The 23638-nt window shown below is 38.8% G+C and overlaps 1 protein-coding gene across 3 annotated transcripts in view; it reads left to right on the forward strand.

Moving 5' to 3' along the window:
* Positions 1–23638, forward strand: part of TBCD (tubulin folding cofactor D) — a 974871-nt gene that overhangs the window by 25466 nt on the left and 925767 nt on the right. For all 3 annotated transcript variants that reach the window (XM_029600281.1, XM_029600283.1, XM_029600282.1), the window contains exons 4-7: positions 1693–1790; positions 4674–4775; positions 8045–8188; positions 10830–10885. In XM_029600281.1, coding sequence (XP_029456141.1) covers positions 1693–1790; positions 4674–4775; positions 8045–8188; positions 10830–10885 — 400 coding nt within the window. The remainder of the gene's footprint in view (positions 1–1692; positions 1791–4673; positions 4776–8044; positions 8189–10829; positions 10886–23638) is intronic.

The following is a 23638-nucleotide window of genomic DNA, read 5'->3' on the forward strand; positions in this document are numbered from 1 at the left end:
GGTAAACTTTGCATGTACAATGTACACAGTGCTGGATTCTGCATTAGAAGTTATTTCTCAAGGAAAGGATATTGAAGTTGTTGTGAAAAATACGTTAAAATCTTTGACTCGGTGTTCATTAATGGTCAAAAAAGCAAACAGCATTTTAAGAATTAGGAAAAGAATGGAGAATATCATAATGCCTCTGTATCACTACACGGTGTGACAAATCTTGAGAATAGTATGATCTGTCCCCCCCCCCCCCCATCTCAAAGTAAATAGCAGAACTGGAGAAGGGCAACAGAAGAGATAAAAGAATGAAACTGCTTCATTATAAAGAAAGTCTTTAGTTAGGGCTCTTCAACTTGGAGAACAGATTACTGTAAGAAGGGGGGGGGGTATGATAGAAGTTTGTAAAATTATGAATGGTAATGGTAAAAGCAAATAGAGAATGGTTATTTACCTCTGGAGAATACTAGAACTGGGGGACATACCATGAAACTAATTGGTCACAGATTTCAAACAAATTGAAAGTGTTTTTTTCAGGAAACAAACCATGGAATTTGTTCCCAGAAAATGTGGTCAAGTCTGATAGTATATCTGGGTTTTAAAAAGGTTTGGGCGAGTTTCTGGAGGTCAGGTCTATTTTAGCCAGATAGACTTGGGAAACATGCCCTTTACTGCCAGTATCTGGAAGTGAACAGTAGAGAATGGATCTCCTCATTTGGATTTATTGAATATTTCTTCCAAGTGACCTGATTTGACCAAGTTTGGTATTTGTTGTGTTTATTGTGTACATTGAATCTTTTTCTTATTTGTGTATCTTTATTTAAAATGATATGTAGCCCTTACCCTTCAAAGTTCAGGGCGGGTAACAGCATTACAAACACAAAAACAGCAGTATAATATTACAAACAAATGATAAAATAACATTTAGCAGATTTCTGCTTATTTCGCTTCATATATGCGAAAGCGGAATGTCAAGAAATACATCAGAGAAATAAAGACCTGAAATGATGATGATACAGCTTTCCATGAGCATTGATGGTAAGGAGAGGGGTGTACTATGCTATGGAAGGAGGATGGCTGTCAACTGTTGTCAAGGAGAAGGCAGCTGTAAATAAGTGTCTTTTCAGCATTTTCTTAAACTTTTTGTCAGTTTGGGGGTATACAGATGTGGCGGAAGGGTGTTCCAAAAAGATGGGCCGGCTAGAGAGAAGGCTCTTTCATGTGTACATGAGTCTTGCTGCTCGAAGTGAGGGAATTTCCAGTAAGGATTGAGAAGCTAAGCGAAGTGCTCTTGTGGGGACATAGAATTTAAGGAATGCTGCTCATCTAAGGAGATGTGACATGGTATAGTAGATTATGTACTAATAAAACTAATTTATATTGAATGCAATACTGTATGGGAAGCCAGTGAAGGGCTTGGAGTGCTCGGATGATGTACTCATGCCTTGGCAGACCTGTAAGTAGTCTTGCAGCAAAATTTTGAATTATTTGTAGAGGTGTAATGGTGGAGTATGGGAGACCAACGTACAGGGAATTACTTGTCTAGTGATGTATTAAAGATTGTAATACTCTTCTAAGATGTTGTCCTGGAATGGGATTGCTCTGCCTTTTGTTACACATTTTGAGTTTAATTACCTGTATTCTGTTCATGTATGGGAAGATGAGAAATGGAATGTGACCTTATTTTTTGTTTCTCTTCTATAGATTGGATGTTGCATTCATTGTTGGATGTGCTGCAAGATAAAAAGTCTCCTCCTGCTCTAGTACATCTGACTTTTAAATTTCTTTATATCATCACAAAGGTAAAATGAGTTTAGTAACTTTCTTTAGTTATTAGATGGCTTTAAGATTCAAAAGTTATGGGTTCTAACTTTAGAAAATTTACCTTGAGGACCAACAAACTTGATGGCCCAAACAAGTTATTTATGTTTTGATTTCTGTCTGCTAAAAGAAAAGATTTGGATGCAGTGCTAGAAAGTGTTTGTCTATGGAGCTTACTGCTGAATTTAGAAAGAGATGTGGGAAAACAACCTTCAATACTTTCCCTGTTCGACATGATGGCCTTTGCTCTGAATAAGAACACAGATGCCTGTAGAAAGTTTTTAGTGGTGTTTATACAAGGGGCAATTTTGAGAATGTTTGGGACCTGCAAGCTCATTTTCAAAGGGAAACTATGTGGAGTTTCCCACTGAAAATTCAGCCTGGTGAGGAAAGCTGGTACTTTGAACTCGCTGATAAAATAAGCATGGGGGTTTCAAAATGAAATCTCCACATGTACTTTCCCTCCTCCAAACTAATCCTGCTCCTTCTCTCTCCATGGGTAAAAATATGCATTCTATTCACAATGAGGTTGATTTAAAAAAAAAAAAAAAAAAAAAAGGCTGATCACCTAAATTTAGAAACCTAAAGGCCTGATTTACTAAGTCTTTTTCCCCCGTTCTGTGTCAATGGGAACTAAGTTAGGGGGCCTGTTTTTCAGCTGGAAACTCAACTAAATGAGTCGCCTAAAACTTTAGGTCCTAAATTTAGGTCTGCTGTTCATTTTCTTACATGTAGGCCCCTAAGTAAGTGCCTAGGACTGAAAAATCACTTTTTAGGATGGTAGATTAAGGAGCTTACTGAAATTGACTTCTAATACATTTTCAAAACAATGATTTAGGAGCCTAACCCCCAAGGTTAGGAAACTAAACCCTTTGGAAATTGAATTCAGTGAACCTACTTTTATGTGTAGTGGGAGGGGGTACATGCAATTTTCAAAGGTCCTTTTTACATGAATCAGCATTGGTTATACAGTTTTGAAAATTACCCTTTGGAATCTTCTTGCTTTTGCTTGAAATGACATTATTTTTGGTTTCATACATGCTTAAAATACTTATGGCTGACACACTAACTAAAAACAACAAAAAATGGAGCAGGAGAATTTGCACTCCAAACATTAAATATCCACACATCCAAGGAGATGCAAAAGAATTAAGGTCCAGACGTAAATCAATATTGTAAAGAGCAAGACTTCTTTAATTTATATATTGAAAACGGCAACTTCATTGCTCATCTGTCAAAATATTACATTTCTCGGTAGGGTCCCCCGACACGGACCCCCCTGTTTTGCCAAAAGGCTGCGCCGGGAGGGACAGTAATCGATGGAGATTTAAACACTGAAATGTAAATACAGTTGACAATGCAAGGAGAGCGTTGTCAACTGTCTGAATATGGCTTTGCATATAAGGTATGTTGTATCGGCAAAATACTTCAACGGTGTTCCAGTTTGTTTTGGTCCTTCCATTGATATTGAAAATTGCTTTTCTGTATTTACATTTCAGTGTTTAAATCTCCATTTATTACTGTCCCTCCCGACGCAGCCTTTTGGCAAAACAGGGGGGTCCGTGTCGGGGGACCCTACCGAGAACTGTAATATTTTGACAGATGAGCCATGGAGTTGACGTTTTGAATATATAAATTAAAGAAGTCTTGCTCTTTACAATATTGATTTACGTCTGTACCTTATTAATTCTTTTGCATCTCCTTGGATGGCACACTAATTAAAACAGATTTAGATCTGTTAGCTTGCTGCACTCCACTTTGCAAATGACCTTTATAATGTATGTTAAGTATTCTCATGTGAACTGGAACTGAACAGGTTGGTTCATGTGCATTGAGTGGTTATTGAACCCTTAACTAGCCTGAACAAGAAATAAATCAGAACAACTTCAGTCACAGCTAAACCTAAACTGGAACCAAACTAAAAAATGAAATTCATTCCCTACATAGGGTAGGCGAAAGCTCAAACTTCAGAGTGACTGATGGGACTGAATAAAAAAAAAAGTGTGCGATAGTGAGTGATAGAGATGGAACCTATGAAAATTCTCTTAATATTTGAGATGGTGCTCTGACGTTAACAATAGAACCACAGCAAGACAGAAAAGTATGTTAGAGACAAACGTCAGTGTACCACTTGTGCAAGATATAAGAAGCTAAATAAGACAAGGGTACCTAAACAGCATGAATAGCCAGGTAATTCAGGGCACCCAGAGCAAAGATATTTGAAAATAAATGATGAAATCATAGGCAAATAAGAAGAAGTGTACCTATGACTCCCAATAAAGGAAAAAAATGTAATAATAGGTGGTAATTGCAAACTTAAAGGGCCTGCAAGTCTGACCTCACATAGGTAATGCTTAGTACGCTTAATTACAAGATACTTATCTTGTTCTATTTTAGTTTTCCGCCAAGTGCGTTTCAAATGTTTAGTTTCTTTTGAGGGTTTTTAACCCGGAATGATACGAGGGTGAACTATGAGAATTTTTGTGCGGAAACAATTGAAGGGGTGCAGTTTTATTCAATCCTGACTTCAGATTCTGATTCCAGGTTGATACTGGTTCCAAAGATGATAGAGTGGAGAGATCAGGAAGAAATGAAATAACTTTCAGATAACTTATCTAAATTGAGATTTTTTTAAAGTTTCTAATGAATAGGTTTTGTTTGATGAACTAGCTGAAGAGAAAAGGTAATCAGAAAATAATCAGTCCACATGAATGTAAAGTAACTAATGGAATTGCTCACAATCTGAACATGTTCAGAAATGAAAAGTAGGTTAAATTTGACCATGATATGTGTAGGTAATGTAACATCACTACTATTTTATAATCAGTAATTACTACATTTCTTACCCTTTTTTTCTTTGCAAGGTAAGAGGATATAAAATTTTTCTACAGCTGTTTCCTCATGAAGTAACAGATGTACAGCCTGTCTTAGACCTGCTTGCTGATCAGAATCCTAAGGACTATGAGGTGAGAACTTAGAATACGTTCCCTTTTTTTCTTTTTTTATATTTCAGTCCTAATTTTGCATTGTTTCAATCATGATATATATTTCTTGTACAAGAGTGTAAATTTCAAATAAAAATAAAGAATCAGAATATATTTGAGGAGCAAGGTTTGGATTGTACTATTTGAAGAATATCATCAGGCTTCAGTTTTTTATCTGATGTAACATGTGCAAGGTGTTCAGAGATAATCTGGTTTTGAAGTCTTATAAATTAGAAAAATACTGGGAAGAAAGACTGAGGGGTCTCTACTGATAGGAAAATGAGCGAGAAGTAATTTGATTTTGCATGGTAGCTACAGTAGCTTGTAAAAGTCTTCACACCTTTAAATATTTTTCACAAATATATACGAATCAAAATGCGTTAAAAGTAAGAATTTGACAGGTCTACAGAACATTACACTTTCTTCATGAAAGAACAATTATAGAAATATTTCTAATTATTTTTGAATAAAAAACCAAAATCTTGATTATACAAGTCTTCACACCCTTTGTCATTACAAATCTAAATTAACTCCAGTTCAGAAAATTGCCTTGACAAGGGCCATAATAAGTTAAATAGAACCCACCTGTGTCTAGTCATAATAGTTGAGCGGATCTGAATTCTTCTGGATGAAGAATCAAGCTGTTTCAAATTCACTTCATACAAAAGAAGCAAAGGTTAGAACATGCTGAACAAGGAGCTGCCAAAAGAACTCCGTGATGATGATGTTCAAAGATACAGATTGGGAGAAGGACGTAAGAAAATGTCAAATGTTTGAATATCCCTTTGGGCAATGTTGGGTCCATTATTCTAAAGTGGAAACTGTTTGTTTGATACTACCAAGACACTGCTGTGATTATTTATTTGTTTAAAAGAATTTATATCCCGCACCTATCGAGGTTTGGGGCTGGTTACAACGGAACAACCATAATATTTTAAACACAAATCAGGATATCCCTCCAAAGTTAGTAGTTGAGGGTTAAGGAAACTGTGGAAGGTCACTGTGAGACTTAAGCGGACACCACTATAGTTCTTTTAAAGTAATCTTGAGTGTGTGGAAAATGATAGTTAAACAATTTAAATTTTACTTCACAAACATGGCCTGTATGGAAGGGTGACAAAAAAAAAAAGCAACTGCTGAAGAAAAAGCCTTATGATGTTCCACATAATGCTTGCACAGAAACACTGAGGGACACTGCATGCGCATGGAAGTTTTTGTAGTCTGGTGAGACCAAAACGGAACTTTTCTGTATGAATATCGTGTGGTGTAAAACACACTAACAAATCACCCTCTAACACCATCCTTATAGTAAAGCATGGTAGATAAGCATTATGTTGTAGCAGTGCGGATAGGGAGGCTTGTGAAAATTGAGGGAAAAATAGATGGTAAAGTACCATCCTGGAAGAAAACCTGGTCCAATGTACCATAGATCTGGGATGGGGAGAAAATTTGCCTTGCAACAGAACAATGATCCTACCACAAAGCAAAAATAAAGTGTCTCAGAAGAAAGTAAATATCTTCCAGTGGCCCAATCAAAGCCCAGACCTGAATCCAATAGAAAATCTGGCAGGACTTGAAGACTTCAGTCCACTGATGATCCCCAGCCAACTTGAAAAAGCTTGAGCGATTTCTGCCAAGAAGATTCGGCAGAATCTGCACCATCCCACTGAACAAAGTTGGAAGACTTGTAAATAACTCATGGCTGCTACTGTTGTAAAAGGAGCTTCTACCAAGTAATGAGTTGAGGGCTTTGACCTGCGCAAGCAAGACTTCTTGTTCTTTTTTTATTCTTTTTTTTGTATTTAATTCTTTTATTGGCAAACATGTACCCACGAATATCGGTATAAAAAAGTTGTTAGATAAATTTCAATGACAAAAGGAAATGTATAATATACATAGTTGCCTTAATTTTCAATACAGTAATACAGAACAATTCATTATCTGTAACAAGATAAAGGAGTAAACAATACAATTAGGTTCGCATTGCTTCCCTCCCACTCCCACCCTACCAGGCCTCAAGCAGTAAATGCTGTAGTCTGCATTTCAGGACAGAGTTTTCAGCATTAAAAGAGAGGCATCACCTTTAGTAGTCATATCCTTTCTGAATCTAACAAATACTATCTCTTAAGTAAGTAAAATGTAAAGAGTCAGAGTCCACGTCAGTATTTCCAGGAGTATAGGTACTGCTCCACGTGGCAAAAGGGTCCCAGACTTTGTGATAAGCTGTCAGTCTGTTATGGCGTAAGGCAGTAGCGTGTTCAAGCAATTTCAGATTCTGTAGTCGTTTGACGAGCTTAGGCATTTGAGGAATATCCGGACTCTTCCAGAGGCAGGCCAACTCCAATCTGGCAGCCATGCACATCTGCTGGCACAGGCGTTGTTGAAAAGCAGATAATTCAAGAATTGGGTTGTCCAATAACATTGAATAAGGCGTAGGGGTAATCTGAAGATCAAACAGTCGATTAATCCAGTCGCCAATTTGTTGCCAATATGGTAGTACCCGGGGGCAGGTCCACCACATATGTAGATAACATATGTAGGGGTGCAAAATTCATTTGTTTGGGCTGATCTGTGATATTCCAGGAATGAAAATTAGCAGGTAAGAACCTTTTTCCACTTACTTGGATAAGAAAGGAAGGATGGAGATGGGCTGACAGTGGTTAGTTATTTTTGGATTAGAGCTTAGTTTCTTCAAGCTAAGTTTGGTAATAGCCAGTTTAAATGAGCAGGTTAGAAGTTTTGAGTTATGGTGGCTAGCCTGGGGACTAGGTTATAGTTCAGGATACAGGTGAATCTGGGATAGATAGGATCTAAAGGATGTCTGGAGAGTCTTCTCTACCTCTCATGGGGAGATTGTTCTGAAGTCAGACTTGGTATACTGTATGGGGGCGAGTTGAACTGATCAAGATGAGATTGAAGGAGGGGTGACTGTTAATGTAATTTGGACTTGTGGTAAGTGAGGTGGAGTTGGAAGCATCAAAGGAGGATTTTTTCCATTAAGAATTCAGTGAAGATGTCTTGTGCTACATTTTAGTAATATGTACTTGCTGAGCACATTTTATTCTGTCTACGCCTTAAATACTTGTTCAATATTATGTTTCTCCCTAGTGGCTACTTTTTCAAAGCAAATGTTCCCAGACATTTTAATGTCTTTGAATGTTAATTCTCTGAAAAGTTCTTGAAATTGTATTACTTGCTTTATATAAAGTGATTATTTAATGCATTTATCTTAGATTGTAATTGTATTCCAGACTTGGGAGACCCGGTACATGCTGCTACTTTGGCTCTCCATGACCTGCCTTATACCTTTTGACTTGGCACGTTTTGATGGAAACATAGCTGAAGCAGGGTCTACTCGCATGTCGGTAATGGATCACATACTGGAAGTAGCAAAAGTGAGTGCTGTCTCATAATACTACCTTGCTGGAGTACTGAAACTGTTGCTAACTGGTTTTCATGAGGGTGTCATTTTGGCAGTTTCATCTACAGAAAAGCATTAAGCTAAGTGGCATAAGTGGATTATTTGAACTTTCAGTAGTATTTTTTATTTATGAGTGGTGTATTTGTTTTTGCTTGTTAAGAATCGAGCAGTGTTTTCACAGGAAAACTGCCACCAACTTAAACTTTAGTCATGTGGGTTGTAGAAACTAATTTTATTCTTGTTTATCATTAGAACATAATGATAAGCAAAAATAAAATTAGCTTCCATTTTCATGATTTTATCAATGTCAGTCTAAAGAAGAGATTAATGTGGAATGCAACGCTTAAAAATAAAAGCTAACATGGGGCCGATGTAATAAAGGCGCGTAGAAAGCGGCACTGAACAGTCAGCACCCGCTCTCTTAACGCGCGCATGGTGCCCCAAAGGGGGAGCGCCATGCAATATTTAAATTAGGGGGTCGCGCTAGTAAGGAGGCGCTAGGGTTGCTTGCCGACCTTAGTGCCTCCTTCCTAGCACGACCCGCCACTGCTGCCTGTCTGCCAGTAATGAAAATGGCTCCCAGTTTATCGGCTGCCATTTTCATTATTGGCAGACCGCCGAGTTATGAAGACCGCCGCCCGTAAACTCTGCGTCTGTTTTCATAACTCGGCGGTCTGCCGAGTTGTTTATTTAACTTTAAAAAAGAGATACAGAAAAGCAGTTTGTTCTGCTTTTCTGTATTTCTTTTCAATGCGCTCAGCTATTAACGCCTGCTCCAGACAGGCGTTAATATCTGAGCGATAAATGTGCGTCTCAGACGCACATTTATCTTTTTGCATTGGGAGGGAATGAGTAATAGGCTCATTCATTTGCATGTGATGAGCGCTATCTCGTTCACCCTGCATTAGATGCACGTTAAATAGGCGCTAATCCCCTTATTGCATTAGGGGATTGATTAGTGCCTATTTTACCCGCGTCTAACTGCTCGTTAAGAGTCGGCTCAGCATATTGCATCGGCCCCATAGAGCTCAGTTCTCTTTAGTAGTGATCTTTTGGATGATGTGGGTGCCTGAACACATCTTACTTTATTATTGTTTGTAGGCAGTAAGAATGTGAATGAATGAATGGGCATGTTTCAGAGGACTTGCTTGGAAGGGATGCATTCTGTGTTAAAATAACTGTCTTCATGCCGGGTGGGTACTATATTGAGAGGGTAGTTTTCAAAACCATTGCTACAGGTAAATCAGATTACAAATCCAGAGACTGTGAATCCAAATCCAGGGCAAGCTTCACCAGAAAGTGTATCAGTACTTCAAGGTAGTGAGGAAAAGTTCATTTATTCAGTGCTGTTTTTGTCTGTTTAGGCAAAAAAAAAAAAAAGACCTCAGAACAAACTGATATCTGTAACAGGATTATCAATTCAGCTTTTGTAATCATTGGTCGTAGACCCCCCATGGTTTATAGTGCTTTCTAAATAATATAATAGTTGTCTTGAACACAGCAAATGAACATTATTCAAAAAGGAGCTGTAGCAGTAATCACACTTATCTGAAAAAGATGTTCATAGATGATATTAAAGATCTCTGAATCACCGATTGCAAGTGAGCATTGCTGCTCCTGGATAGCTGCTACAAGGCAACTGTAGTTTTGAGCAGAACAGCGGATAAATTACTGGTTTACCAAAACTGCTGATGTGGCCAGCATTTCGCTTGTATGGCTTCTTCAGGGCAAATTTAGTTGAAACATTTAAGGTTCTTAAAAGGCAATCTTGTTTTTGCTGCTTCTCTTTCTGTGGTTAAAATAGTGCTTATACCCACGGAAATAGGGTTTTGAAAATTGCCCTCCCTGGGTGTGAGTAAACTTTCGCACGTAGTGCTGCAAAGTGTGTAATTTCATTAGTGGTGAAAGAAAGCTTTCTCGGGGGCAGGGTTGGAAAGGGGCTTTAAGTACATGTGTGATTTAAATTTAAAAAAATTATCCAAACCAAAAAAAGAGGCTGGTACTTATTCTTAGGCAATTTTCAAAGGCAACGTCTTAGCTTTCAAAATTGGTGCAAAATCTGTGGGTAAGAGGTAGCCATTGATTTTGCACTTCTGTGGGCAGTTTGAAAATTGCCTTCAAAAATGTTGGAGAAAATCCTAAAATTGGAAAATACTTTTAATTTGATTACATAATAATGCTACTTTTGCCTTCTATAACCCACGTGATTAGAGTTTGTCAGTGTATTCAGGGCCGGTGCAAACCTATTTGACTCCCTAAGTGAACCTTCAGTTACACGCTTCTCCAGCTTACCTGTTGGTGGCAGCTCCAGCACAGTGCCCCCTCCTACCCACAGCAGTGGCTCCAGGACTGTGCTTCCTTCTTTGGTAATATTGGCTCCAGTATAGTACCCATTTAGACTTCACACTGATGGGATTTTGCTGCCCCCAAAATCTTGGCACTCTAGGCCACCACCTAGTTTGCTTAATCCTTTCAAATTCTCTCTTTGGTTAATGATACTTTATACACTGGACGACATCAGGAATCTACTATTGGCCTGTTTCTGGGTCTTGTCTGAGCAACCTATTTAGTAGGTAATTAGTTTTTGTTTTTTGTTTTTTTTTTCACTTTTGCAGGCATATTTGCTGGTCAATGATAAAGCTCAGGATGCTGCTGCTGTGCTTGTTTCAAAGTAAGTTTGATAGTTGGACATGCTTTATAAAATGATGAAAAAAGTAGTTGGCAAATGCAGATAGCAAACTGCTGTGCAAATAAGTGCAGTAGTATAATATACCAGTTGTTCTTTGTTAACTTTTAAATCTAGAATGTCTTGAGAGAGAGATCCTTTCTATGATCCTTTGGCATGCATGTTGGGAGGAGGTATGATTCGGTGATCAGAGCACTGAGTTCAGAGGCAGAAGGAATTCTGGTGCCTGAGTTTGAATTCCATTCTATCACTGACAATATTGTATTCATTTTGGGTTAATATTGCATCCTTCATCCAAGCTTCACTGTGCTACAATCTCTTGTAAAAGATTTCACTTCTTATACATTTTTCACATTGTTACGCAAACCATCCTCCCACCCATCGGATCCTCTACTGACAAATTTGCTCATCGCCATACCGAATACCATCGCGAAACCAATAGCGGAAATTATAAATACTTCTTTATCCCAAGGCACGGTACCAAACCAGTTAAAATTAGCAATTCTCAAACCTCTCTTAAAAAAACCAAACGCCTCTCCAAAGGATCCTGCTAACTTCCGCCCCATTGCTAACTTACCACCGATTGCCAAACTGATGGAGAAAATAGTAAACAAGCAACTTTCAGAATACCTCGAAGATAACATACTCGCCCCGGCTGAATATGGCTTTCGCAAATCTCTAAATACTGAATCCCTACTTCTATTACTCACAGACACTATCCTCTTAAACCTGGATAAAAAAAAATCCTTTCTCCTGGTTCTTCTAGATCTGTCCGCAGCATTCGACACGGTAAAACACACAGTACTCCTAGATCAACTAGTGAACATAGGCATCAAAGGTTCAGCTCTCAGTTGGTTTAAGTCATTCCTATGCAACAGGTTCCATAAAGTCAGGATAAACAATAAAGAATCTCACCCAGTTCTCTCAGACCAGGGAGTCCCTCAAGGATCCTCACTCTCACCCACTCTCTTCAATATTTACCAGCTCCCGCTCTGCCACTTACACTCAAACCTTAAGCTTATTCACTACCTCTACGCGGACAACATTCAAATTCTGATCCCGATCACAGAGTCCCTTCAAAAAACTATATCTCACTGGAATGACTGCCTTCAGCCTATTAAGGACCTTCTCTCCAGCCTCAAACTAGTACTTAATGCCAACAAAACCGAGATGCTCTATATCTCCCATGACCAGCACAATCTCGCCCCTTTCAACCCAGCAAGCCCCACTCAACCTACCAGCTTAAACTTGAATCTCTCAACTGACATCAGAGATCTAGGAGCCTGGCTCGATAACCAACTAAACCTAAAAAAATTCATAAACACCACAAAGGATTGCTACTACAAATTGCAAGTCCTCAAAAACCTAAAACCTCTCCTTTACTTCAACGACTTCCGCCTGGTGTTACAATCCATTATCCTAACCAAGATAGACTACTGCAACTCCCTTCTACTTGGACTCCCTAGCAGCACCATCAAACCTCTACAGATGGTTCAAAATGCCGCTGCTAGAATCCTCACAAACTCTAACAAAAGAGAACACATTACCCCCATCCTCCGGAACCTACACTGGCTGCCTATCAAATACAGGATCCTCTTCAAAGTTCTCACAACTATTCACAAAGCGACACACAACCTCTCTCCCACAATGTTAAGCACACAACTCCGACCACATACCTCATCTAGACCCATCAAAAGTGCATACAAAGGCACACTGCATGCCCCACCAGCCAACACATCACTAAGGAAGCACGCACTATCTACTGCAGGCCCCCATCAATGGAATGCGCTCCCCCCACATCTTCGACTAGAACCAAGCCACCGGGAGTTTAAAAAAAAGCTAAAAACCTGGCTTTTCATGCAAGCTTACCCAGACACTTAAAACTGCTATGATGTGAGGACAGACTTAGGTTTATTTTCCCAACGGCAATAAATCCCGTACTCTCTCACTGGCTACATGTTTTTCATTCTCTGGCTATTATGTTCCATAATCATTATACAGCTTTATTTGTTCAGCCATTTGTTACATGTTCCTTATTCATTCACTTGATATATGCACTGTATACATTCTCTCTTGTTATATGTTACTTATTTATATTTATCTTATTTAACATATTTAACATTCTACTGTTCTATGTACTGCCTCAGGCTAATATACAGTTTTACGCACAGCCTTGGGCAAAGTTACAGTTTCATGTAAACCGGAGTGATTTGTATTTCATACAGGAACCTCTGTATATAAAAATTAAAAATAAATAAATAGTCTAAAAAATACAAATAAAAATGCATTAAGGTAGTTTTTCATTGATCTACACAACATACACTACATTTAATTGTGAGAGAACAATTATAGAACTATTCCAAAAGTATTTAAAAATAAAAAAGCAAAAGGTCTTCATTATATGTCTTTTCATTCTTGACAATACCTGATGGAAGCCCCTTTTGCAGCAATAATGGCCATGAGTCATTTAGGATAAGTGTCTGCACAGCGGGACGGTGCAGTTTTGGCCTATTCTTTGTGATATAAGTGCTCAAGCTTTTTCGAATTGGTTGGAGGTAATCTGTGGACTGCAGACTTCTAGTCTTGCCAGAGAGTTTCGATTGGATTCAGTGCTGAGCTTTGACTGGGCCACTCAAGGACATACACTTTCTTCTTGCTGAACCACTCCATTGTTGCTTTTGCTTTGTGCTTGATTCACTTTTCAGCAGAAAAATTATCTTTTCTCTCCAGTCCTGTAGAAGGCTAGCTCAGGTGTTCCTCCAGGATCTGCCTGTAATTTACACCATCTGTTTTTCTTTTGATCTTTACAAGTCTTCCTATCTCCACTGCTGCAAAGCATCCTCACAACATATGCAGCCTCTACCATGCCTTTACTTTAGGCATGATATTAGTAGGGTGATGTGCTATATTTGTTTTATGCCATATACATTGCTTAGCATTGAGACTAAAAATTTCCACTTTAGTCTCAACAGACTACAAAACTTTCTCCCACATATGTGCAATGGTCCCCTAAGTATTTCTTTGCAAACGCTATGCGCTACATCTTGAGATTTTCCTCAGGTGCTTTTGCTTGCCACCCCCCTATAAGGGCCATGTTTATGAAGTAATCGTGAAGTTGTTGAAAAGTCGACATGTTCCACACTCTTAGCTGGAGACCTGTACAGTTCTTGTAGAGTAATGTTAAGTCTCACAGTGACCACCTGCAGCAGTTTCCTTAACTCATGGGTACTGACTAGAGGGCTGACCTGATTATGGCAGTGTCTTGGTGGTGTTAAACTGTTTCCATTTCTCAATGATGAACCTGACTGTGTCCCAAATAGGGTCACCAACTGGGTCCAGATTTTCAGGACAGGTTAATCCAGTCCTGGTTTTTACCCCATTGCAGGCAGGGACTTGTTCTCATTTCTCTAGTGCATTCCGTAAGAAAAAGCAAGATTACAAGTCTGCATGCAGGAGAGTAAAACCAGGACTGGGTCCAGATTTTCAGGTTGATCCAGTTGGCAGCCCTAGTCCCAAAGGGATATATTCATTCACATTGAAATTTTCATGTAGCCTCCTCCCAATCTGAACCATTGAACACTGTTGTCCCAGAGTTCTTTCTGCAGCTTATTGTTCAGCATGTTTTGACCTTTGCTTCAAATTTGCTTCATACATTAGAAATGCTTGATTCTTCATCCAGGAGTATTCATATCAGCTCAGCTGCTGTGATTGGGCACAGGTGGGTTCTATTTAATTTATTATGGGACTTGGCAATTTTTTGAACCAGATCAGATTTTTTGCCTCGGGTACAAACTTAGATTGTAAGCCCTCTGGGGATAGGGAAATAACTACAGTACCTGAATGTAATCCACTTTGAAGCACTGAAAAAAGTGCAAAAAGCGGAATATAAATTTAAATAAATAATATGGGTTTGCTTTAACAAAGAGTAGTCTATTTTTGAGTTTTTTATTCTTACTTTTGAAATATTTCTATAAGCATTCTTTCATGATGAAAGTTTAGTTTGTGTAGTGTAGTGAAACAAACTCCTACTTCAATGCAAGTATTTTATATTTTTTAGACAGCAGAATGTGAAAAATGTACAAGGGTGTGAAGTTTTAGAAGACACTGTAATTCAGAAACATATGCAGCCTCATCTGGGTTAGTGTGATAGGATACTTATGCCTGAAATTAATCATAGTAACAGTAAATGTTAGCATAAAAAGTCCCAAGTGGTTCTTCCATTCTGCCCAGCAAGGTTTTTGATATATTTTTTTTTTTTTATTCTTAGGGTTATTGTTTCTCTGTGCATGTTACCCTACTCATTTTTTAATTTCCATCGTTTTTCCATTAGGAATCTTTTTGTGCTTATCCCATGTTTTGAATTCCATTACAATACTTGCCCTGATTACTTCCAGTGGGAGGACATTCCATGCATCCAACACTCTATGAAGAAATACTTCCTGATGTTGGTCCTGACTTGATCCCTTTGAGCTTCATGCTATAACCACTTGTACAGTTTTTTTTCCATTGAAAAAGATTTGATTCCTGTAGTTTTATGAATATCTTTCAGGTATTTAAAAGTCTGTATCATATCACCCTTGTCTCTCCTGTACTCTTTCTTTTTATACATCTTTAAATCCTTCCGTCTCATCTCATAACTCCTTTGGTACAGACCCTACACCAATTTGATCATCTTTCTCTAGACTGCTTTGATCCTGTGTCTATCCTTTTTGAGATATGGTCTCCAGAACTGAAGATTGTACTCCAGGTGAGACCTCACCAATGACCTGTACAGGGGCATTATCATGTCCTTTTTCCTGCTGGTTATGCGTCTCTATGTGCAACCCAGCATCCCACTGGCCTTAACCACTCTCTTGTCACATTTACTTCTTTGCCTTCAGATCATTAGACCCTTTCACCCCGAGGTCTCTTTCCCAGTCCATGCACATCAGTCTTACCCCCCCCCCCCCCCCCCCAGCTCCTTTGGATTTCTGCCACCTAAATGCATGATTCCATACAGCTTGGCATTGAATCCCTGCAGCTAAACCTTCAACCTCTCCTCATGGTTCTTTAGATTGCTTTTCATTTTCTCTGCTCCTTCATGTATGTCAGTTTGTTTATTTATTTATTTAATAATGTTTATATACCACCTTTACAATTCAAGGAATTAATCAAAACATACACAAATTCAAACAACTAAAAACAGTCAATAAAATTAACAATACACTGCATAAACATGAATGAATAAAATTAACAATATACTGCTTGGTGTCATCTGCAAAAAGATACTCTTCCTTTTAACCCTTCTATGATATCACTCACAAGGATATTGAACAGGACCAGTCCCTGTGGCACTCCTCTTATCACACTTCCCTCCTCAGAATATGTGCCATTTACAACTACTTGCTGTCGTCTGTCAGGCAACCAATTTCGGATCCATTCCACCACCATGGGACTCATTCCCATGAGCTTCCTATGTGGGACTGTATCAGAAGCTTTGCTGAAATCCAGATAAATCATATTGAGTTCTCTTCCTTTATCTAATTCTCTAGTCACCCAATCAAAACAGTTAATCAGATTTGTTTGATGTGATCTTCCTCTTGGTAAAAAGTATGCTGCCTCAGATCATGCAACCCTCACTGCATTGCAGATAGTTCACTATCCTTTCCTTCAGAAGTATCTCTATTAGTTTTTCCACCACAGAGGTAAGACTAACTGGCCTGTAGTTTCCAGGCTGCTCCCTGCTACAATTTTTGTGAAGTGGGACCTCATTCACTCTTCTTCAGTCTTGCTACAGCACTCCCGTTTCCAATGATCTATTGAACAGGCCTTTCAGTGGACCTGCCAGCACTTCTTGAGTTCATTCAGTATCCTGGGATCTAGCTCATCCAGTCCCATGGCTTTGTCCACTTTCAGTTTTCCTAGTTCTTCCCATACATTTTCTTTCATAAATTGGGGTTATGTCTACCCCACTCCTATTCATGCTGATACCAACCAGCAATGGTCCTTCCCCAAGGTCTTTTTTTTTAGTGAACACCGAAATGAAGTGTGTATTTAATGTTTCTGCTTTTTCCTCATCTTTGTCTATGCAGTGACCCTTGACTTCTTTCAGTCTTACAATACCACTTCTGGCCTTCTTTCTTTGATATATCTGAACAGGGAGAGAGAACAATGTTAGTACCACAGTCACCAATAAAAATAATCAATTACATTTGAGAAATCATAGGGAAATAAAATGAATTGCACAGGATCACAGTCATTTCTAGACTAAATTTGAATTTGTTTGAGGTTATTTTTGTTTATAGCTCAGAGCTTAAAATCCCTCTCCTCTTTAGAAGTTTTCATGCATGCCAATGCTCCAGGAGAGTCCTTCGAGAAACAGATGGATGTGTTTCCTCTTCAAAAAATTGAAAATAACAAGGAGTTTGAGAATTACAGGTAGTTAATCTGACCTGTGATAAGTTAATTAATGGAATTGCTACTAAATGGAGGATATCATATTTTCTGAAATCCAGTGGATTACAGGATCTGAGGCAGCATGATTTTACCAGAGGTAGCTCTTGTTAGACACATCTAATTGATTTGTTTGACTGGCTGACCAGAGTTGGATCATGAGAGCACACTATATGTAGTCTAATTGGATTTCAGCAAGGCCTTTGACACTGTTCCAAATGGGTGAATTAAAAACAGAGGGTTTCATTTAGTAAGCATTTTTTTCTATAGACATACAGTGGGAGAAAAGCCTTAGTAAATCAGGCCTGAAATGCATTAGTTATGGGCCCTAAAGTGACTGGGTTAGAAATGATTAATTGGGAGGTGACAGAAGGTAATAGTAAACTAAGTTCATGGGGGTTATGAGTAGTGTGCCTCAGAAATCTGTTCTCGATCTGGTTCTGTTCAACATTTTTGTAAGTGATATTGTGGAAGGGCTATCAGGAAGGTTTTGCCTTTTTGCAGCTATCAACAGTGTGGACATCCTAGAAGGCATGGGAAAAATGAAGAGGGATCTAGTGAAGCTAGAGGAATGGTCTAGAGTCTGGCAGCTAAGATTTAATGTAGAAAATATCATGCATTTGGGTTACAAAAACCCAAGGGGATGGTACAAAACAAGTGGTGAAGTGCTGTGCACAAGACAAAAGCAGGATCTGGGGGTAATTAGATCTGATTACTTTAAAGTGGTCAAATAGATAAGGGAATAGCAAAATCCAGAAGGATGTTTGGATGCATAGGAAGAGGAATTGGTAGCAGGGGAAAAATGAGGTTGTACTGCCTCTGTATATGATGAGACCTCATTTGGAGTACAATGTATTGCTCTTGGGTCATAAACCAAATAATGGGTCCACCAGTTGTATCGTGGACAGAATTGGTTCCAGTGACTCAAGTTTCATGCTGACGGCACAGTAGAGTATGCGCTCCATACAAAGACCTCCAACATCCCTGGGCAGCCAAGGGTCTGGGCAGAAAAGTTGACCAGGCACCATGAGGACCTTTTGCACCATAAAGCACAAAGGCACCTGAACAATATGAACTGATTGTCTGGTGTCGATGATGACCTCTCAACTGTGGAGCTGTGTAATTTCTTTTCTTTTTCTTCAACTCCAATGAGCTCTGCCTCAGGAATGGGCCTCGCATATGTGCTGCCTATCAGCATCGAGCATTTCTGTGCCTTGTTCAACCCCATATCTGAGATGGATCCAAAACCCAGTGCCATGTGAGTGAGAGCCATTGTCACTGAGTGGCAATGCGAGGAGCATTTGCTGGATGGTATAGCATTAGTCGAAGGTATTCTGTTCCGGGATGAAGATCATCTCCAATCTCCAGACTTGTGTATGCTTACCCTTAAGAACTCTTTGGAGATACTGCATTTTCCAGACCCAAGACTGAGTCGTAGGGACATGCATTCATGATTATAGTAACTAGTCATATCATGTTTGGGGGCCCAAGCACTTTAAAAAAGAAAACAAAAACAAAACCTCATAGACATCCATGATCGACATCTGACACCCATAGATACAGGTCTTGAAGCTGCTAATGGTTGACTGCTTCTTAGTACAAAATATTTAAACAACTGGTTTCCTGGTCAATCTTTTTATGATTATAATGCGCCACATAATAAACAATTCAATACTATAGTGAGTTTTGTAGGACCAATACGCAACGAGTCTGTATATCAATCAGACCCACCATGGAAAGGTCACATTTCTTTATTATTGTATCTTTAAACTATTTTTTTAGGTTTTATGATTCACTAAAATCAGTCCATATTGCCACGGGAACTCGAAGTATATCAATTGAAAATTCACTTATAGCATAACTTTCATGAAAATCAGCAAAATTGCAGTACTTAGCTCATAGTAAAGTCCCAGTGTGCCAGTCAAAAGTTTCTAGAAACTTTGACAGAAAGTTTTCCGTGATAGGGCTCCGTCAGTGACGTCACCCATATGTGAGGACTACATCCTGCTGACCTGGGATAACACCTATTACAAGGTAAGCAATTTTGATTTTTTGTAAATTTCCTCCTTTACAGCCTTTCCTCCTTGAAGGCAGTGAAGGATCTGATCTGAGATTAGATTGCATTTGGAAACACATTTTTGGTGCATAATAATTTAGATGTACATCTTCAGCAGGATCTAGTTGCCCAACTAGAAAATTAGGCGGCTATATCTCATTGGAGTAAGATTTTTCCTCTTACAGTGGCTAGGTGTTGAAATTTAACTGCTGTTTATTAAAAAAAAAAAAAAAAAAGGTAGGGGGTCAGGAGATCCAAGATGGCGGATCGATAGACTGAGCATGGCGTGATGGCTCTCTCAGGCATTTCCTTTAAAACAATAGTTCTTGCTTACTATTTCTTTTTGAATGGGCAGAAAGCGGAAACAGGTCAGGGCCATTCCCTGCGGCCCCTCCGATTTCTCTGTCGGGCCCAATGGACGCCCACGTCCTCCGCAGCAGTTCAGTGTCGGGGATTCAGCCGCTGGAGGGAGGGGAAGGGTAATTGAATTCCCCTCTCTCCCTGGCTATCAGCTTTGAGTCCCGTCAAGGGAATACCACCCAGTAATCCTGCAGCCGTCAGAGTTCCCCAAGAGTCAGGGGAGATGTCGACAGACCTGGGAACAGGCGAGCCAAATCCTGCAGGGAACGACGGGGCAATGGCGGCAGCTGTGAGTCCAGTTTTCAATCTAGCATATTGCATGAGATGTCGGACCGGGAGGTTTTGAGAGCAGCACTAGTGAAGCTTTATCGTTAATACCACCTTTAATGCTACCTGCTGCGCAGAGACCGTCAGTTTTTTCACTGGAGACTATTTGGGAAGCTATTGTAGATCTGCAGAGTTCAATCTCTCAACAGTTTTCTCCTTTGGTAACAAAATATAATGATCTGGAGGGAAAAGTCTCGGTACTCTCTAACAGCGGCAGAACTGGGCCAACAATTCTCGGTTATACGGGATCAAGTGATCTCTGTTCAACAGTCTCAGACTGCTGTGATTAAAGAAAATATCAATACTGCTTTAAAAATTGAAAATCTTGAAAATGCTGTGAGAAATAAGTTTTTAAGATTCATTAATTTTCCTAAAGTACCCCTAATACCCCCTAGGGAGATGTTTAGGAGGTATTTAATGGAGATTTTACAGGTCTCTGAAAATGCAATCCCTCCTGTGTCCAAAATATTCTATTTACCATGGTTCAAAAGGGCTGTCGGTGATACACAAGGAGACGGAATGACACCATTAATTTCAGCAGTGGAACCAAGCATGGATCTCTCTACAATGCTGGAGACATCGGATATAGAGTTGGCTGTCTCAGCTACACTTGTGACTCTAGCTCTTGAACCAAATAAAGATTGGTTACTGAGACTTTATTTCCATCACAGATCACTTATTTTACACTTTAAAGTTAGGATCTTTCCAGATGTCTCGAGGCAGACCCAAAAAAGGCGAAGATTATTTCTCTTGATGTGACCGCAGATTCAGCAACTAGGGGGTATTTTCTTTTTGAAATTTCCATGCAAGTGCATGATTAAGAATCAGAATAATTCTTATATTTTTTATGATCCACCCAGTGTTTGATTGGGAAAACTCCTAGTGCTGCTGATAACCTCCAGTTGTAAACATACTCGTTGTTCCCCTTAGATAATGACTGCTGTTTTGACTATTGCTCTTTCTTTTGTCATTTTTCTTTGGGTTGGGAATTGGATCTCCCTCTAATTGAGGACTTGTATTAAGGACCTGAGTATGTATAATTATCCCATTCTATGATTGTAATAGTTCATTACCTTTTCTACTCAGTCTCATATTTCTGTTCAAGATTGTCTTGTATAATTTGAAAATGCATAAATAAAAACAAACAAACAAAAAAAACAAAACAAAAATAAAACTGGACTGCCCATGATGGATTCTCAGGGGAAGGAGGAACATTGTCACTAACCCACAGCATACAAAAGCCAAGCCTAAATTTAAGTGGCTAAATGTTGATTTCTAAGCCACAGCTTTGTGCGACTGAAAATGGGCCGACTTGAAATTATTCTTTTTACAGTATAAAAGTAGGGAATTGAACTAGTAAACTGAAGTTGTAAAAAAGTCCTGTGGCATTATTTAGTGCTTTCATTCTCACCTTACTTTTATTAATAGAGGGATATTTACAGTTTCAAGCTCCAGTTTAACTCTGAAGGTACAAGAAGTACTTTATTCTGATCTCTCTGTGGTTGTATTATGGTGTTTGATCTGTGAAATATGTGCATAGCTGCTAGGATATGCAGAGGTTTCTCATGCATTCCAGGGAGTCCTAGCATCCCTGCTGCTCATGCATGGTTTTGACTGCTTGACTCAGGCAGTAGGAGGAGCTGTTGGCCCATGAGATAGTTGTTAGTCTTAATCTGATTCCGTTGGACTTTTATTTTTATTGTAAACTTTCTGCCAAGATGAAGGCAAGTTATTTTTTTTTTAACAAGTGCTTTATTATGGATTGGCATTGTAGACTTGTGTTAATATTAAAGAAATTCATTGAATTTCCTCATCCACAGTTCACTATATGACTTGGAGCACCAGTTCACTCCCAGTGCTCACTTAAACTGTAACCTCTCATGAGCAGAGACATTGTTACTGTGTGAAATATCTTTAATATTGCTGTGCACTATGTGCATAAATACTATTTAATAAGTTAATGGTTTAAACTAATGAAATTTAAATGGTTACCCACTTTAAACATTAAATGCAATGAAGACTGAGTCATGTGCAGCTGCTAGAATCATCTCCTGACATACCCATGCTCTCCTTATCTCTTTTTCGACATGCCATCATACTTCCCATACTAGCCAATAGTGGCCTAGCATGCCTCAACATGGAGTGCCGCAGAGCATGCCAACTTGAGCAGGTCCCTGACTCACAATGGCAGGCATTAGCGTTTTAAAAGGATTAAACAGTAAGACTTTACCTACTGTTTAAGTATTTAAATGGCTACTGTTTTAAAACCCTATTGTTGACTTCACTAGTATTATATGAATGATTAATTATAAAATAGCAACATGGATTTTGGCATTTATGGACCATTAGGCCCAGCTGGTCTGCCTGTTAGAGATGTCTCCCACTTATCAGTTGAACAAGCTTGAATACCTACAGAGATTGTTCCCCCTCTGTTTTATCCTTATCTGGGACTTGCAGTCCATATTAAAAAATTTGCCACCTTTCCTGATTATATCTGAGAACTAGCAGACATGCCTATTGTTTGCCTAGGTAAGAGGACACTCCCAAGAGTTGCAAGGGTTAAAATTGTGTTAACAATTAGAAATATTATGTTCTTTAAAATTATAAATAAAAAAAAAGTTAACAATGTGAACAAATGGTTTTATATACCTTATATTCAAGAACATAAGTTTTTTGTTTAAATTTATTTAAAAAAATTTGTATCTCACTTATCTACAATTCTCAGCAAGTAAGTATAACATTCATAGTGAAATTTTTGACAAAACATAAAACACATTAATATAAAATGGACAAAAACAATAAAACCATGTCCAATCTGTCCCAGACTACATGTATTCTTTACCAGTCCCGGAGTCCAAGAAATTAGTTCTCGCTACCTAAAGGCAGGCTAAAGCAGAAGAAAAGATATTTAATACTTTCCTATACCGCAAGTAATCAGATCCAAGCTTCATGGTTCTGAAAGCTTGTTCCAAAGAGTGTGACCCACTACCTGAAACATCCTTTCATGGATGTCTTTCAAACAGAGCAGCTTGAGTTAAGGCAACTCCAACAGATGTCTAGAAGAAGATCTTAATGGGCATTCAGAGCTTTATCTTGGCAGCCCTGGAAAGCGTTGTGGCAATGATCCATGGATTGATTTAAAAACTATCAGAATTTTGAATTTGATGTGTCAAAAAAAATGGGAGACAGTGTAATTCTGTCAGTGCAGGTGTAATGTGGTCACGTCTAGAATAACCAGAAATGTGGAGTTTTGTATTAGCTGGAGAGCCTTTAAAAAAGAATTTGGGAGACCCACATAGCAAGAGTTGTAATATTCAGTGAGTTTAGAATAAAAGCTTGTGACAGTCTGAAAATCTGTGCTATTCAGGAAAAGTTTTTAAAGAACGTAATAAACATAGTTTGAAAAAACAAGTGTGGACAACCGATTTGATTCTGGGGGCAGAAGGAGAGAGAAGAGTCAGTCTTGAGCCTTAGATCACGGGTGCAAGATTTGATGGGACTGGTAGAGCCTTCAAATAGCCACTGGTCAAGAATGTTGCATAGCTCTTTACGGGAGAGCACAA

This window comes from Rhinatrema bivittatum, chromosome 4 (genome assembly GCF_901001135.1).
Source record: "Rhinatrema bivittatum chromosome 4, aRhiBiv1.1, whole genome shotgun sequence".
Classification (NCBI taxonomy): domain Eukaryota; kingdom Metazoa; phylum Chordata; class Amphibia; order Gymnophiona; family Rhinatrematidae; genus Rhinatrema; species Rhinatrema bivittatum.